The sequence below is a fragment of the Gopherus evgoodei genome, chromosome 5, assembly GCF_007399415.2.
Source record: "Gopherus evgoodei ecotype Sinaloan lineage chromosome 5, rGopEvg1_v1.p, whole genome shotgun sequence".
Classification (NCBI taxonomy): Eukaryota; Metazoa; Chordata; order Testudines; family Testudinidae; genus Gopherus; species Gopherus evgoodei.
The window spans coordinates 14,217,645-14,235,517 of record NC_044326.1 but is presented as its reverse complement, the minus strand read 5'-3'; the positions used below and the strand labels follow the sequence as shown (position 1 = coordinate 14,235,517).

Genomic DNA, 17,873 nt, shown 5'->3' with positions numbered 1-17,873 from the left:
TTCTGAGTGGACAAGCTGCTGTGTTCTGAACTGTTGGTGGTGGTTTCATAATTAGGCACAGAGATTTAAACATTTTATTAAAGCTAATGTTAAAAAAAAATTATATAGTACATAGGTTAGAAAAAGTATCTGTACATCTGGGTATAGTTCTTAGATTATCCACAAATATAAAGTTAGTTTTTAAGTCATAGGATACATAGGGTACATAATCAGCAGTGTTACAAACAAACTCAAATTTAGGTGAATAGATTTAACAAAATTCAGATATTAGAATCTGAATACTTGAGTACATCATTCATGAAAAGTTGTACAGAGATTTGATTGTGGAAAGCAAAATATATTGAGTGGAGATTGTCTCTTAGTAATTGAGAATTAGGTTGGTTGTCTATTTAGAAAATACAATCCATGAGGAAAGTATTTTTTACTTTCCTGACTGTATGCTTTTCATCGGCACTCTAGCTCATCCCTCCTGGTATTGCTGATGTCCAGTGATGCGTTCTATGTAGAGGTCCCTTGATCACCCTGATGGCATCCAACACCATGAGTTGCCGCATCAGACGAGTGTAGCGTTGACCGTTTCCACATTCTCTCAGCACTTGTTCATTACTGGGGTCCCATAAGCTTAAGGCACCAACGATCTCTACACCTAGGGGCTTCTATACTTCAGAAGATTATATGGTTTGGACTATATGTAAGAATTAACACAAACTAATAAAATTATCTATCCAACTTAAATTCTTGAGGGCTTTTTGTACCAGTCTAGGTTTCCAGATGAGTTCTGAAAGTTAGTTGTCAACTTTGATAACTCTTAATTGCTTTAGAGGAAAATTTAGCTGTGGTGTGTCAGCTGGCAGCTATCTGAAATACTTGACTTTTTTCTAGTCTCCTTTTGAAGTTTCTTCTAACTTCTTAATGCATTATCCATTTTTCTGAAATACTTGTGTGCTGTGGGTTGCAAAGATGTAACATGATATACTGTTGTAACAACAAGAGGGAAGAAACACAAGCCAGAATGGAAAAGGACAAGTTAAAGAATATGTAGATGTATTAAAGTCAACAGAGCCTGACAAAATTCATCCTAGAGTGCTTCAGCTAGTTCCTGTAGTAATCTTGGAACCATCAGTGATTATTTGAGAACTCATGGAGGGTGTATTTGGTCCCAGAGGACTGGAGTAGTGCAAAGATGACAGTAAATCTAACTTGTATACCTGGAAAGAGAGAACAACTTTTTAAACAGTGAATTTGTTAGCACCTAGATGATAATAGGGTTATAAGGAATAGCCAGCATGGATTTGTTAAGAACAAATCATGCTAAACTAACGTAATTTCCTCTGCCTATTGGATAGGAACGAAGTGGTAGATGAATATATCTTGATTCTAAAGGCTTTTGACACACTGCTACATGATATTCCCATGAGAATTAGGGGAAATGTGCCATAGATTAATTTACCATATGGCAAATGTGTAACTGAAAGACCGTACTTAAGAGTAGTGGTTTGCTGTCAAAATAAGAGGGCTGCTAGTGGGATCAGTCTTAGGTCTAGTACTAGTGAATATTTTCATTGATGACTTGGATAATGAAGTGGACAGTGTATTTATAAAATATATAGACAACACCAAGCTGGCAGGGTTGCAGCACTTTGAGAGTATAAGGTTAGAATTGGTCTTAAATCAGCTGATTAAATCAGTAAGGACAAGTGCAAAGTACTTCACTTAGGAAGAAAAAATGAAATGCACAGCTTCAGAATGGGGAATAACTGGTTAGGTGGTGGTACTGCTGAAAAGGATCTAGGGGGTATAATGGATCACCAGTTGAATGAGAGTCAACAATGTAGTGCAGTTGCAAAAAAGGTGAATATAATTCTCTGGCATAGAAACAGGAGTGTCATATGTGACACAGGTGGTAATTTTCCTGTTGTAGTTTGGCACTCCTGAGGCCTCCGCTGGAGTATTATGTTTGCTTCTGGGCACCTCGCTTTAGGAAAGATGAGGACAAATTGTAGAGAGTCCAGAGCAAAGCAACAAAAATTGTAAAAGATTTAGAAACCCTGACCTATGAAGAAAGTTTTTGTTTGTTAAAACACCTGGGCATGTTTAGTCTTGAGAAAACAGGACTGAGGGGGGACTTGATAAGTCTTCAAATACATGAAGGGCTCTTGTAGGGCTTGTCTACACTGGCAAGTTTTGTCGATGGAACTAACATGAAAAAATCAACAAAAGCAAAGTCGCCAAAGCAAGTCTACATTTGCCACACTCGGGGCACCATTGTCAACAGTGTGAGCAATGCACTGTGGGTATATATCCTGACAACACCATCTGTACCATCATGCACCGCTTTGTGTCTCTGCCCTCCGATGGTTTCTGGCTTTCCCTTTGCACTGTTTTCCAATTGTCAGTCTTTGTAATGCACGCCAGCATCTGCAGTGAGAGAGGATGGATCCCGCATTTCTCTCCTATGCTCTGTTAACTGTTGTGAGGACATTGTACGTGGCAGCAGAGTTACTCGCAAAGTTACTGACCAGAGGATGAATCGCAGGCACGCGAGTGATATGGACAGCAGCAACTTATCAGTGCTTTTGGCATTCATAGAGCAGCTGCCTATGGTAGACCATCGCTTTTGGGATAGGGAAACAAGCACTGATTGGTGGGATCGCATTGTCATGCAGGTGTGGGATGAAGACCGGTGGGTACAGAACTTTAGGATGCATAAAGTGACCTTCCTGGAGCTATGTGCTGAGCTGGACCCCCGACCCTACAGTGCAAGGACACCAGAATGAGAGTTGCCCTTTCAGTAGAGAAATATGTTGCAATCACTGTGTGGAAGCTTGCAAATCCAGACTGCTACTGGTCAGATACAGATCAATTTGGAGTGGGGAAGTCCACTCCTGGGGCTGTATTGCTCCAAGTGTGCACGGCAATAAATTGCATCCTGCTATAGAGGACCATGACCCTGGGAAATGTGCACGGAATAGGGGATGGCTTTGCAGAGATGGGTTTCCCTAACTGTGGTGAGACAATTGATGGTGCGCACATTCAGATTTTAGCACCAGACCACCTTGCCTCAGAATACATCAGTAGGAAGGGATACTTCTCCATGGTGTTGCAGGCACTTGTGGATCACTGGGAGCATTTCACAGACAATGCAGGCTGATCTGGAAAGGTGCATGATACGCGCATCTCCTTTATCTTCGCTCTGCACTGCTGTGTCCCAATCATAGCCCTTTTCGCGCAAGGCTCGAGAAATTTGCCTGTATGTGTCCCAATTCCTATGGGTCAGTTGCAGCTGCGACTGAACAGACTCCTTTCCTCATATACAGATCAGATCCAGCAGCTCAGTGGTGGTGCGATGTTTGGTGCGATAGCCAGCCATGCTCACCTGGGAAGTCAGCAAGCAAGAAATGGAATTTAAAATTCCTGGGGCTTGCAAGGGGCAGGGGCAGATTGAACTCTGCTGCCCTGCAGCCAAACAGTTGACCAGAGCGGCAGCATGGGAATTCTGAGACACTTTCTGGAGGCCAATAAAATTGAAAAAATAAGGCATGGTATCTACACTGGCTGTTTACCCCTTCCTTTATTGTTGACAAAGACAAATCTCTTGTAGGGGTGGAAGTTTTTTGTTGCCAAATGGCAGTTTTTGGTGAGAAAACTTGCAGTGTAGACAAGCCCATAAAGAGAATGGTGATCAATTTTTCTCCTTGGTCATTGCAGGTAGGACAAGGAGTAATGGGCTTAATCTGCAGCAAGGGAGATTTAGGTTAGATATTATTAAAAACTTTCTAATTATAAGGATAGTTAAACTCTGGAATAGGCTTCCAAAGAAAGACATCATTGTCCAACCTATTCTTAAAAACCTCCAAACGTGTTTTAGGTTTACTTGAGGCTGCCTCAGTGCAGGGGGCTGGACTTGATGACTTATTAAGGTCCTTTCCAGCCCTATGTTTCTGTGATTTGACGACATTCATTTTTGGGGGGAAATTCATCTTAATAGATTTCAAAAGATTCCTTGACTTTTTCCACTTTGTGAATTGCAAGAATAATGGTTTAAAAGTTGAGTTTTTATTATGTGGTCAGATACTATGTAGCTAGAGCATACAATGTATGTTGTATTTTTAAGTGGTTGTGGTAGTCATAGAAGTGATAAATTTTTCTCATGTTGGCTTTGAATTTTTCTGTTGACTTTGACATCTGTTTCAGGTATCACAAAGTCTCAGTCACGTGCAGTCAGTACCAACGGTGTTTGGTGAAACATTGCTAGGGTGTACACTTGCAACCCCTACTAGCAAAGACCTCAGGGACCAAGGCATGCCTCAGCCAGCTAACTCACCTCTTAACCTTGGTGCAGAAACTCCTCAGAGGTAAGTGGTGACTACTACTTTCTTCCTTTTCTTTTTTTTTTATTTTTCTTTTTTTTTTGGGGGGGCGTGAATGTTAATCTTTGGAAAATACAGCAGAATAATGAATTACTTTATACAAAGTAGAATAGACTAATGATTTTTTTTTTAAAGAAATCATGGTAACTAATCTACTCTCTGTCCCATTCCGCCGCCTCCTCCCTTCCCCCTGCAAATTGGTGTGGGTGAGAAATATCTGATTTTTGTCAACTGCCCTGAATATATAATTACCTCTTAGTTGTATTCCTGCCGTTTTCCGTTGACTTAGCTTGTGACCTTAAGGAAGTTGTTTAACCATCCAGTGCCTCTATTTGTCCATCTGTAAAGTGGTGGATAATGCCTGAATATATTTTGTGGCTTAATTGCTTTTAAATTACTGGGTGTGTCTTAGACTCTAAAATGAAAAGCACCGAAGTATTTCCTACTAAGAGGAAGATAGGCATACTGTAACATAGGGAGGGAGATTAGTTTACCTGCAGTTGATTCTTACAGTAAATAGAAAGTGTTCTTGGCTTATAGATGGACTTTGACACCTTAATTTCAGAACTGTCATGAGTTGCAGATAGGGCAAGGGGGGAGTTTTTTAAAATGAACTTATGTTCATTCTGCCCTTCTCCAATGGCACAAGTTACAATTTGGTCCACTTTTTTGGGGTGTTTGCATCTTATAAGGACAAGACTGGTGTAATAAAATACTTAAAGCACTTTACAAATATTTTAATGAAGCGTCTAAATTCTCCTTTGACATTGGGAAAGTATGATTCCCCTTTTGCTGATCAGGAAACTGAAGTATAGAATAGTTACATGAATTACCTGTGGTCACAGAGGAAGCCTGTGTAGAGCTTGAAATAGAATCCAGATTTTTTTGATTCAATCAACTGGTTAGCCACAAGACTATCCTTTATGATTCATTAGTGCAGGCTTCATAAGCTGTGTCTACGGTGCAAGTCACTGGTGACAAGCAGATAGGGCATGAAAAGCAGGCTGCGTCCACACTGCGGTGCATAGCTACATGTCAGTGAAAAGACTCTAGCATTCTATAGGTTGCTAAAAATAGCACTGTAGGTGGGGGAGGCACTGCTTAGGTTTGTAAAAAGCAGTATAGGGTAAGTATCCAGAGGGTTCAGGAATGTCTTTATGCAGTGCCTCACTGTCTATGCTGCTGTTTATACCCATGCTAGGGGAACATGTAGTGTACGTACTTTACATACTGCCATAAGACATATGCACTTTATACATACCCTTATGGGAGTTCTGTCTCATATACAGAATGTTATTAACTTAACTACAAATGCAGTCCAATTGCCTTTTATTTTTTGGAGGTTAGGGGGGAGAGAGAAAGGAAAGCAGATTAATCAAGAGGTTTCTTCCCTGTGTGTAATCAGTCATATCTGTTTTTTGACAAAAATAATCTTACTTATGGTGGCCTGGCAGATCCAATATAGAGATGTGAAAGCAGCTAGATACAGTTCTAGATTTGACCCATGCATCAAAAGAATTTGTTAAAAGTTCTATTTATGTTTGTGAGCATGGGGATGGGGATCTGGAATCTGAAAGGCTCAATTTATGATATTACACCTCTACTCTGATATAGCGTGACCCGATATAACACGAATTTGGATATAACGCAGTAAAGCAATGCTCTGTGGGGGCAGGGCTGTGCACTCTGGCAGATCAAAGTGTTGCCGGCAGATAACTGCCTGAGGCCAAGCAACAGCAGGGGGGTCCGTCGCCTGGTGTGCCGCGCCAATAAACACACCAGGGTGGAGAAGCAAACCAAGTTTATCTGAGATCTTAAAGCGGTGCAGGGAGATTGACTTAGATCAAGCACACCTAAAACAAGCAGTTTGTTTCTTTATATTTATGAGAATTTTTTTTACTGACTAGCAATTCCCCATTTTCCCTTCCTCCTCCTTTTTTTTTCCCCTGTAGCAATTCCGTAAGCGCAGGTGCATTAAGTAATTTTGGCCGCGGCAGCTTGTTAGTAAGGTTTTTTTTTTTTTTTTGCAAGTTATTTTGTTTTTTTGCTAAAGGTGCACAGCACTCATTATTTTTGCTTTAGACCAGTTAGAACTGTTGCAACTGATAACGGCTGTTACACCTGGCCTTTTAGGTCGATTAAAGTTCAAACGTGGAGGGACTCTTGTCTGCTGAGGCCTAAAACCAGGAAGGCTCCATACTCTTGTGGCCTTCCACTCTCCCGAGTTACGTAGGGTTATGCTTAGTGACACCAACAACTCCCTCCTTTGAGAATACTTAACAAACTTTTGGCTGAGTGTTCTCACATTTAAAGGATAACATGTGATTAAGCTCTAGGGAGCTGGAGTGCTTTACAGCAAGCAAGCAAGAGAAAAGTAACAATACACAACACCACACCAGTGAGCAGGAGGTGAACAATGCCTTCCCCTAGTTCTTCCAGGTTGAGTAACCAGCCCCAGAGGGAATTAGAAAGAGTAGGTTTTCTTTCCTGGGCCTTTCACTGTTCAGAAGCCTGTTTGGCTGACAGGATGTGCTTGTTAATATCCTGTGCGCTTTCTGGGACATAAGTACAGCATTCATTCCCTATAAGGGCGCACACCCAGCCCTGGGAAGCCACACTTCCACCCAGGAAGTGTCCAAGTATGTCTCCATGATCACAGATCAGATGGTATTCCTGATGCGTTTGTAAGGGCAGTGGGCCAAGTCTGGTACTTAAGATCACTTCGAATGGCCATTAGCTGGTCATTTAGGAAATCGCGAATTTTTAAACATACTAGATCCCACTGCAGTGCCTTCCCAGCCTCAGTTATATTTAATACCATTTTTTTTTGGTGTAGTACTATAATACACCTGTTATTTAACTATTTTCAGGTACTGTTAAAAGGCATTTCCATTAATAGCATACATTATTAGTTACTGGAATGGTTTTAATATGGGTAAAATTTCTAGTAGCAGAACAAACTCTTTGGGTACTTGTTATTTAAAATCCAATTAGAGAGAGAGATATATGCTGAAGGATTTATTCAAAACACAGGGCGCAGCCTGTAGAATAAACCCCAAAATTTAATTAATACCACATTTTCAAACATGGGTCCCACAAATGTCCTTCCACCAGTGTATAATTTTTTGTTTTTTTTACCAGGGTCAGTTTTTAATGTTCTTTTTAGTCAGGAATTTCTGGACTTTGGCAATTTTAGTGGAGCGAGTGTTTTTTTTTTTTTTTTTTTCCAAAACAGTCGTGGTGCAGCATCCTTGTATTTTTTCCCTACTGTCCAGAAGGCACAGTGGAGCTAGAAGGTGAAATAGGCTAATTATTAGTAGGAGAATTCTCCCGAGGTGGAGGGGTCTTTTTGCAGTGAGAATCTTGGGTCCAAGCAGTCAGTCTTTGGCACTTCACAGCGGTGTTGGTAGGTAGCAGGACTTAATAAGGGCCTTTCCAGCATGGAGCCAAGGCAGTCTTTTGTCGGTGGACCTTTACATTAATCCCGTCTCCTGGTTCCAAGGAGTGGCAGGGCTGCTAGGGTCTTTGGGTAGCCCTTTTTTACCTGTGAGAAAAGAAACTTAACACATTTTATTAGTGCCTGGCAATGTTTTGCAAATCTTATAGCTGCATGGGCAAATTTAAGCCCTTTTTTTTTTTTGGTTGTTAGCCAAGTTTTAACTGTGAGCCGTGTTCTTGAATGGAGTTAGTGTTTTATTTATAGCCTGAGCTTGCTATTTTATTTTATGTTTTTTTAGTTAATTTATTTTGATTTTTTGTTTTGTTTTTTTTTGGCTTTTTTTAATTTGTAAAGGAAACTTTTATTTTTTATTTATACATTTTTTTAACAATGAAGACATAAACATTGTTATTATATAGTACATTAGTTTTATTATTTACTATATGCTATATATATTTTTTTATTAAAATAACCTTATTACAGAGCTTTGGAGCAACAAGCCAGGACAAGCACACCCATTTTGAGGAGTTTACTTAATACAACCTTTAGTTTAATAGCCTTTCACCATCCCCAGCCCATTGGCTAGAAATTTGAGGTAGCCAGAAAGATTCCATGTACAATATGGGGAGTGGGTTAACTTTTTATGTCTTTGCTTTCAAAGACTGTTGGTATGCAAATTTTAACAACAATTTTGCAATTAACAATTTGACCAATAAAGTTTTTTTTTTTACTTAAGGAAATGCATTAGACTTTAGTATATTACATTTTTTTGATTTATTTAAACATTTTGTATTTCAAGTTGAACAAAACAAATATTTGCATTTTAATTTAACTTTTTTGTTTGATTTTAAACTAGACTATTTTATAAAAATATTAAACACAAAAATTCCGGCCACAAGACACACACCACAAGACAGAACATAGAAGACAAAACATAATTTTTATTGTGCCAGTAAATGCATGGTATATTGAATGCTGTTTAGCTGGCATTAGTTTTTTTTGATTATTTGAAAGACAAAAAAACAAGAGGTCTACCCACCCTTTCTGGGCAGACAATCATCACTTGAAATATACAAATACTTTTGTTGGCTTCAGGCAAAACAGAGGAATTACCCCATAGTTTCTTGTATTTGTTTTATAGGCAGCCCAGGTTTTTAATTACATAATACTGTATACATTCTTCAGCTAATTTAACTAAATTGTTCATAGCCACACCAAATGATTGCAATTCAATAACTTCTTTGCCTGAATTTATTTACAAACATTTTACAGACACCAAAAACTTTTTTTTTTTAGCATTTTTACAAAGTTCAACTGCCGTTTTTTTTAGCAACTGCAGAGTTAACTTTTTACTTTTTTTTAAATCACTTGCTTGTTTTTCAACAGCCACTTTTATTAACTTAAATTACTATTCCAAGTAAGTCCTGGGTATTTGAAATTTTCATGCTTACACTTACTGACTTTTTTTTTTACTACACCCTTAAAGTTTTCCAACCTGCTTTTTAATTTTTTTTTTTTTTTGTGTGTTGCCTGCCTGCCTGGGCCCGATCCTGCTTTTTTTGCTGAACCGTCCCTTCCATGGGCACCAACTTGTTTCACTACCAGTTTAGCTACGAGGGTGGGCTTCTCATTTAGCCCCCACTCCTCCTGGTCTTTTTTTTTTTTAAACATTTTTACTCACAAGACTACCCGAGTCCTCCTTTATGAGGCTTGCCACCTGGACAAAAACACATGGCCCATTGGACAAAGGCCATTTACTTAACATATAATTTAAAGGACTATTCTTAGAGGGTTTACCCAGAGACTCATTCATTTGTTTGACACTTAAACAGAAAAGAGAATTACACAGAGAGCAGAGGGAATTACAGTCTAAACCAGACTTTCCCACTTCTATACACTGACCACTACAGGGGACGGGACAGAAGGATCTTAATTCGACCTCAGAGCTTCCTCGCACGCATGGCTTTCACTCCGAGGAATTACGAACGAGAGGTTCAGTTCCGCCCACACTCCTAACACTCAATGAACAGAGCAGGAAAACAACAGTAACCAGTTAAACAGACCAGAACCAGAACCAGATAGCGTTTTCTTATTCTATTAGGACTTACTTTTACTTATGCAGTTTTTAACATATAACACCAACAGTACCAAGCAAAGCAAACACAAAATAACAAGGGTAAAACAAATAGATGGTGTAAATTCTGCAGGGCTCCCCCCTTCTTAATTGCTCACCAAACTGTGACAAATTTCTGTTACCAATTTATCCCTCATGTCAGGTGATCAGGCTGACACTACAGGATCATTGGGGGAAGATAAAGAGAAAACACCATATAACTGAATTTTAAAGCTTTATTAATAAAATAATAAAACAACAAAGGAGAGTGTTGGGAACGCTCCCTCATCACTCAGGAAAACATTAATGCCCCAAGCCCTTTTTATACCCACACACGTACGTCCAGACTGGCCACTTCTGTGTATAATGTTCAGAGAAGGGGGGAGAGGTGGACTGGAGATTATCCTGTATACAGCTTGTCCAGAATTTCTAACATGCTTCCGCTCTTTGGAGGGCTGTTCTCTTGCACCCTGGAATCTTCTCCAGCGTCTTTTTCAGAGATTCCAGTCCAGGTCAGCTGCCTGCGGCTTCTTCAGTGTCACCAAGCCACACCGGCTCTGGGGTCACAAAGGCACACTGTTGGATCTTACTGGACAGTTAAGCTTTGCAAGTGTAATTTTAGTTCTGTAACTTGTATTGCCTTTGGTTCGCCTCTGTACCTTGAACGCAGAGCAATCCCCCCCCTTTCCATCCCTGGGCCAAGATGATTTTTAAATTAACCCGTTCCTTTCCTTAATAGACAAATTTGCTCACCCTGTGTCAGGGCTTTTTGGTGATTAAACGCTTCTTTTAGATGTATGATTTTATCTAGATTGAAGTACCTTCCAGTGGGCATTGTTTAGATGGATTTTTACGCGTGTAAATATTCCAATTTTCTAAATACCTGCAGGTTGTTAAACCATAATGTACGTACATGTAATATGCTGGGGTACCCTAGGGGGTGAGGTGGAATGTTTAGACTGCCCCCCCCCACCCATTTTCCACTTACACACACAGGGAGGGTGCCCTGTCCGCGCTAGCGGCTCATAAACTAAGGATTTTTCCCTACAGGGTACTCACACAGGAGAGGCTAACGAGGATGGCCACGACCCTCCTACACCTCCCTTCAGCAAAGAGTGTCAGCTAGTCTCTCGGAGACGGCGCCGCTTACTCTGATTGCATCCAGTGAGATGATCAGACAGTCAGTAGCCCACACGGAAAGGAAAGGGGAAGGGAAGATGGGTACACACACTTCTAGACCCAGGCAGCTTCCTCACCGGACGATGCCAGACCAAATCAGCTCACCATGGGTCGGACCTCCTAAAGATCCACTAGTTACCGAGCTTGCGTTAGAGTAGTCCTGGTCACGAGCTTTTGCTTCACAGGGTACTCTAGGCGTCTTCCGGTAACAGTCACTCACACTGGCCCCCAGTACCATTCTGCATCTGATCTTGCTTTTTAGCTACAACAGGGAGAGAGTGCACTAGGACATAGGGTCTCCCCTTTCTAGACAGGTCCCTCCTTTGTCCCTGCACTATCCCTAACCTTCTTTTGGATCCTTGCACTCTGCCAGACAGAGGGAAGAACTGGAGCTACAGTGGGGTATTTTTACAAGAGCTCTCCATACAAACAGCTTCAGAAGCTACCCATTTACTGACAAAACAGGAGTAATTGGAGGATCATGTTATAATTAAGTGATCCTTCCGGTGGCCACCTTTCTGGTCCTCTAGTTGATATTGAGGCCAGTCTACTATACAGAACTTCTTAGTTTGCTTTTAGTTAGTGGATCTGATTCAAGCACTTCCCAATTCGCTAGAATGCATTCTAAGGGTGTGCACCGTGCCCTGCCTGTACTCTGTCCCTGCCCCATATCCTAGGGTGACACTGGGCATCCCCAGGTCATAACAGGCAAAAATCCAGACTACTGGACTGTTCCTACCTTATCCAAGGGACCGGTTCCTCACCGTCGCCCTCAGCTGCTTCTCTACTACTCGAGCGCATTGCACCGTTGTGCCGTCTGGGGTCAGTCGAACTGCGTCTCCGCCGAGGCCCCCGGTGAAGTCACCGGTGCGCGCTGGGCGTCGGTCGTCGCCGCAATCCGTCGACCACCAGAAGGGATCCAGGCAAGGCTAATTTTAGCCTCAGTGCCCCATGTTGGGCGCCAAGAACTGTTGCCGGCAGATAACTGCCTGAGGCCAAGCAACAGCGGGGGGGTCCGTCGCCTGGTGTGCCGTGCCAATCAACACAGCAGGGTGGAGAAGCAAACCAAGTTTATTTGAGATCTTAAAGCGGTGCAGGGAGATTGACTCAGATCAAGCACACCTAAAACAAACAGTTTGTTTCTTTATATTCATGAGAACTTTTTTTACTGACTAGCAATTCCCCTTTTCCCCTCCCTCCTCCTTCTTCCTCCCCCTGTAGCAATTACGTAAGCGCAGGTGCATTAAGTAATCTTGGCCGCGGCAGCTTGTTAGTAAGTTTTTCTTTTGCAAGTTTTGTCCTTCTGCTAAAGGTGCACAGGCCTCATTATTTCTGCTTTAGACCAGTTAGAACTGTTGCAACTGATAACGGCTGTTACACCTGGCCTTTTAGGTCGATTAAAGTTCAAACATGGAGGGACTCTTGTCTGCTGAGGCCTAAAACCAGGAAGGTTCCATACTCTTGTGGCCTTCCACTCTCCCGAGTTACGTAGAGTTATGCTTAGTGACACCAACAAAAGCAAGTTTGATATAACGTGGCTTCACCTATTGATTTTTGGCTCCCGAGGAACACGTTATATTGGGGTAGAGGTATAGTTTGAAATATATGTAGACTGAGCAAAGTAGATCTGGAACACACAAAGATACTAAACATTTTTCAGAGTGTAACTGCACTTCAATCCTGATTTAGTGTTCCCAGTCATCAAGTTCTGCCCCGTCTCCCTGAGTCTGTCCCAATAAGAGAAGAGTACTTCCTACAGAAAATAGCATAGTAGGAAACAAAAGGTTCTCTTAGAAGTGCTATTTGGTAAGCCATTGTCCAAATTTAACCTATTCATACTACTAGATTACCATAACTGAAAAACTTTAAAAGAAAGTTACTGTGTGCATTTAACAACACTCTGAGCGGAATCATTTTCACCGTTTTCCTATATAGCTTTATAAAAAAATCTAAGGCAAGAAGAGGCCAGTAGTTTGTCTAGTCTGGCCTCCTGTATATCACAGCCCATTAGTGTTCACCCAGTTCCCCTGTATTGAGGCTAATAACTTGTTTGACTGGAGCATAACTTGCATTTAACTATTGATAGATCATTTCCCCTATTTATGCAGGTCTTTCACATAGCAACAGTGGGGAGAGAGAGACCGTATCTCTTTATAAATAGTACCTACCCTGTAATCCTGGGGGGGAAGTACACAGTCATCAAGTTGGCACAGGTGGGCCAGAAGGAATAGTACTTGTAGTATCTGAAACTCCCCTGGTGTTTTTTAATTGATTGCATCTCTTTAAGGTGTTTGGTATGTGAAACTTTTCTGGATTCTTAATCTTCACTCTGCTAGCATCCATGATTATACTTCCTATTTTAGTCATGTAAACTCAGGTTCCTATGAAAAGCTTGAGAGCTGATGCATTCCATTATGATTTGAGTTTCTCTTTAGGTCTTATTACTGCATATTGTACATTTCAGCATTTGCAAAGAGAATTTACCAGAAGAACATCCTTCTTGTCTTAATACTGCGGTTAAAATGTCAAAAGAAAATCTGACTGTCTTCCATAAAGCAGAGTTTCTATGTAAAGAACAAACTAAAAATCCTAATGATCAGAATAGTAACTATACCTCTTTGAAGACTTCAAGATCGCCACCTTTGACTGATACACACAATGAAAAACAAAATGGCTTGAAAAACTTCCACAAATCCTTTATCCAGCCAATGACGAACTTCCCAAAGGAACATGTTCCTATAAAATCCATACAACATATAGACAACTCTTCAAGAGTAACGTCCAGGCTTAATGGCATATCAGAACGGCAGAAAATCTTGGATTGCAAACCCTCAACATCAGATGCTCCTGCTATCCTTTTCACTGGGCATGAGATTAAATTACAAAGCAGTTGTAACCAGAGCAGCTGCAAAGGAAACAAGGCAGAAAACTCCTTTTCTGTATGTTCCTCAGTCAGAGGAAACTCAAATGAGATTTCGTGTGAGAGAAATGAAAACGAAGGTGCTAGGGCTGGGAGCACCAATAAAGTCCACAACAATGGCAAGTATATCTGGAGCTGATATATCAACAGAGAATTACTGTGTATATAAAATTGCTTAGAAATTTCCAGAAATGTATTAATAGGATAAGGAATCTTATGAAATTGCAGTCTTGATGTCTGAGTTAGTGAAACTCCTAGATTTCATTTCTAGAATAGAAACTGGAGTTATGATGTGGTTCCTAAAATTTATACCCAATTTTCAGACGGAGTAAGTCTTGGGAAAAGATACTTAAGGTCCTGGTAGGATTAGATATGCATGTCATGATGAAAAAGTATTCTTTTTCTTTATCACAAACCTAATCCAAACAAAAGTCTGTTAGGCTAAATTTGGGAAGAAGGGTTGCAAAAGTGAGTATAACTTTTATGACTGGGGCTCATACTCTATGGCATAATGAGACCAAATGCTGCAGCAACAATCCCTAAGTTCTAAGGCAATGTTAATTTATTCTACCTTTCATTTCTATCCCTCCACATACACTCATATGAGTCAAGCTTATAGTTGAAAATAATTCATTGACAAAATTAGTTGACGGGGGTTTTTGTAGCTGTGCTTTCCAGGTAGCCCAGTTGCCACTCACTGGTTCCTGCAATGTTCTTTAGAGGAACTTTTTCTCTCTTTCCCACTCCTGTGTGTGCTAGAGAATGGAGAAGCTTATAGCTGGATTCAGTGACTCAGCTCCATGGGCCTGGACTGCTACACTGTCCTGCAGGCAGCTTAGCTGATCGAGCTTGCAGTCAGACCACAGGAATCCAGCTCTGGTTCCCTGACCCCCTGCTGCCTGGCTTTGTGGAACAGGTCATGTAGCATACACTGTGACTCAGTTCTCTATCTTGTGGGTAAAGGTGCAGAACAAGCAGCAATTGCAGGTGGATCCCAGCTCGGCATGAAGTCGGAGGGGAAGGTGTCCTGAACACTGACTGCAGTAAAATATTAAATTCCATAATGCTTTTGAAAAATATCTAACTGCAGCAGCAGAGTCATGGAGTTCATGGGGAGTTCACTGAGATGAATGGGGCAATTTATATCTCAAAAGTATTTCAGGCTCTTTGAAGACTCCAGAAGACATTGTTGCATCCGTTTACACTTTGATCTTGTGTTCAAGGTTGCAGCTAGCTATTAGATCTGCAGAAACATAGTTTAAAAACAAACCAACAGAAGCTGAGGTTCTGACAGTTGTGTGGGAAGGGGGAAATTGTGTGGCTGTAACAAAAAATGGGGTCTTGACTATGAAAACTTCAAAAGAAGTTTATGTTCGGTAATGAGCAACCAACTTCAAAATATGTTAAGATTAATTTTGAAGTATAGGGTGAAAAATTAAAGTAACTTAACAAAAGCAGATATAGCTTTAACAGAGATGCATAGGGTAAGCAAATGTGAGTCTGAGTGACTGGGTTAAGTTACTGTTTAACCTGCACTATTTTTTTTTTCTTCCTGCAGTAATTATTCACAGGTCAGTTTTGACAGATGCTTGTAAAGTCAAGAAGCTGCAGCAAAGTGGGGAAGCTTTTGTGCAGGATGGTTCCTGCAATAACATTGCACCTCACCTGCATAAATGCAGGGAATGCCGCCTGGACAGCTACCGGAAAAACAAAGAGCAAAAAGACTCTACTGTCTTTTGCAGATTCTTTCACTTCAGGAGGTAAGAGGAATTTTGAAAATATGTGGATATTGATATTCCCAGCTGTAAAAATAGATTTAAGATGACTCAATCGAATACTTAAAAAGTAAACCCCCAAAGTTAGGCATGATTAGGCACCTGTCTAACTTAAAAAGTGCAGTATGCTCAGTAGTCTCTTTAGCCTCTCTTTTAGATCTTGGCCTACAATGGCTTTGGAAATTGGCTGTAGGATCTATGCCATGGCAATCACCTCTAAGTCACTGTTTCAAATGCATCTGAGATCAATTAATAACCTTGACAGCTGTCCAGTGGTTTAAGTGATAAACACTGTGTTCTCAGTGTTGGATGGATTAATTTTAAATCGAGATAATTTAAATCACCAAATGGAACGTTTTAATTAAAATCAATGATTTAAATCAATGTTTCGTTTTGTACATCAGTTTTTTTCTAAAGAAAGGTGCATTTGTATTGGGTTGATTATTTAATTGTAAATAAACATGTTCTTAAAGCCTCTACACTAGATTTGGTACATCTTTTTGCTATCTAGGAGGGTATGCCATTGCTTGAGTAAGTTTCCATGGATGAAGTCCTAAATACTTGAGCCACTCAGAGCTCAGGTAGGGAGAAGCAATAAAATAGGAGTAAGAGACCATCCAGGTCAGCTCAATGGATGATCCTGGAGAGATACATGATAGTGTCTCCTGGCGTAAGAGGCTGGGTCCAAATGCCTGTGATGACTTTGCCAGTCTCTTGTACTCAGTAGCACAGCTGCTGGGTTCCCCACAGGATCAAGCCCTTAATACAATACATGACCTATTATGCCATATTTATACAGCTTGTTCTCTTTAAATGCTTTACTCTTGATTCTTTCTTTATATAGAAAAGTAACCATTAGCTCAGCAGATTTCGATAGAGATTTAAACAATGTAATGAGTACAGCGTTTCATGGGCTGTGTATTTTGATATTAAATTCAAATGACTTTATGCTTGTGCTGTACTTTGGGTTTTTAATGATTATCAGTAGTGACAACACACACAGCTGCATCATAAAAGTTGGCATATGTGGGTGGAATCAGAAGACATTTGTCATCGAGGTATGGTGAGTCTCAGCACTTGAGAGCCTGGGAGTTAGTGTGTTTATCCGTAATCCCAAGCCAACTGCTGGATGTTTCTGCTAAAATAATTAGAAGTTGAAAATCAAAATGTCTTGGTTAGGTTTCAATGTCAACATCCATTTGAGTTGATTAATGGAACAGTTTGTACTTCTCAGAGTTTGTGTGTCAGGCTGTCAAACTATATTTGACTTAAGCCTTTAAGAGGTGTTGGAACTGTAAGGACTTGTCTATACTTATGGCTTGATCAGCACTGCTGCAATCAATGCAGCAGTGTTGATTTAGCAGGTCTGGTGAAGACCCACTTGGTCGATGGCAGAGCACTCTCCCTTCCACTCTTGTACTCCAGCTCCCCAAGAAGATGAAGATAAGTTGGTGGGAAAGCGTCTCCTGTCACAGTGCGATGTAGACTCTGCTGTAAGTCGACCTAAGTTACATTGACTTCAGTTACATAACATGTATAATTGAAGTAGCATAACTTAGGTTGACTTACAGCCGTAGTGTAGACTAGCCCTAAGTAAAACCAAATGGTCACTGTGTGTGTTGTGGCGAACCCTCCCACCCCACCATGCCTGATCCAGAGAGGTTGAGTCTGTTACAGCTGCCTGCTTGGAAGCCTGGCTCTTTTATCTCACGCTGTAGAGATTCATGCTTTCAGTTCCAGAGGTTCCTGATTCAGTACCCTGGAGTGTCCTCCATGAAGGTGGCTTTCAGGGACTAGAGAAATTATTTTTAAAGGACAGCTTAAATTTTGGAGTACAGTTGGGAAGGAAGGTATAGATTTTTCTGCAGAAATGCAGACTAAGCAAGATCCTTGAACATATCCCCTCCTTTTTCAAATCCTACATAAATCTCTCCCATTTCATGAAATCTTTCTACATTCATCTCATTCCCAATGATTTTGTCACACCTGTCCTAACTAGTCTAGATTTTCTTGTGTTAAACTTTATGCAACAAAAGAATTATACAGTCCATATCCCATAAAGTGACATGCATGTAGT

General features: G+C 40.7%; 1 protein-coding gene across 3 annotated transcripts in view; it reads left to right on the top strand.

Moving 5' to 3' along the window:
• Nucleotides 1-17,873, top strand: part of KDM3A (lysine demethylase 3A) — a 56,597-nt gene that overhangs the window by 16,031 nt on the left and 22,693 nt on the right. For all 3 annotated transcript variants that reach the window (XM_030564525.1, XM_030564526.1, XM_030564527.1), the window contains exons 9-11: nt 4,195-4,355; nt 13,566-14,140; nt 15,580-15,781. In XM_030564525.1, the coding sequence (XP_030420385.1) occupies nt 4,195-4,355; nt 13,566-14,140; nt 15,580-15,781 (938 nt within the window). The remainder of the gene's footprint in view (nt 1-4,194; nt 4,356-13,565; nt 14,141-15,579; nt 15,782-17,873) is intronic.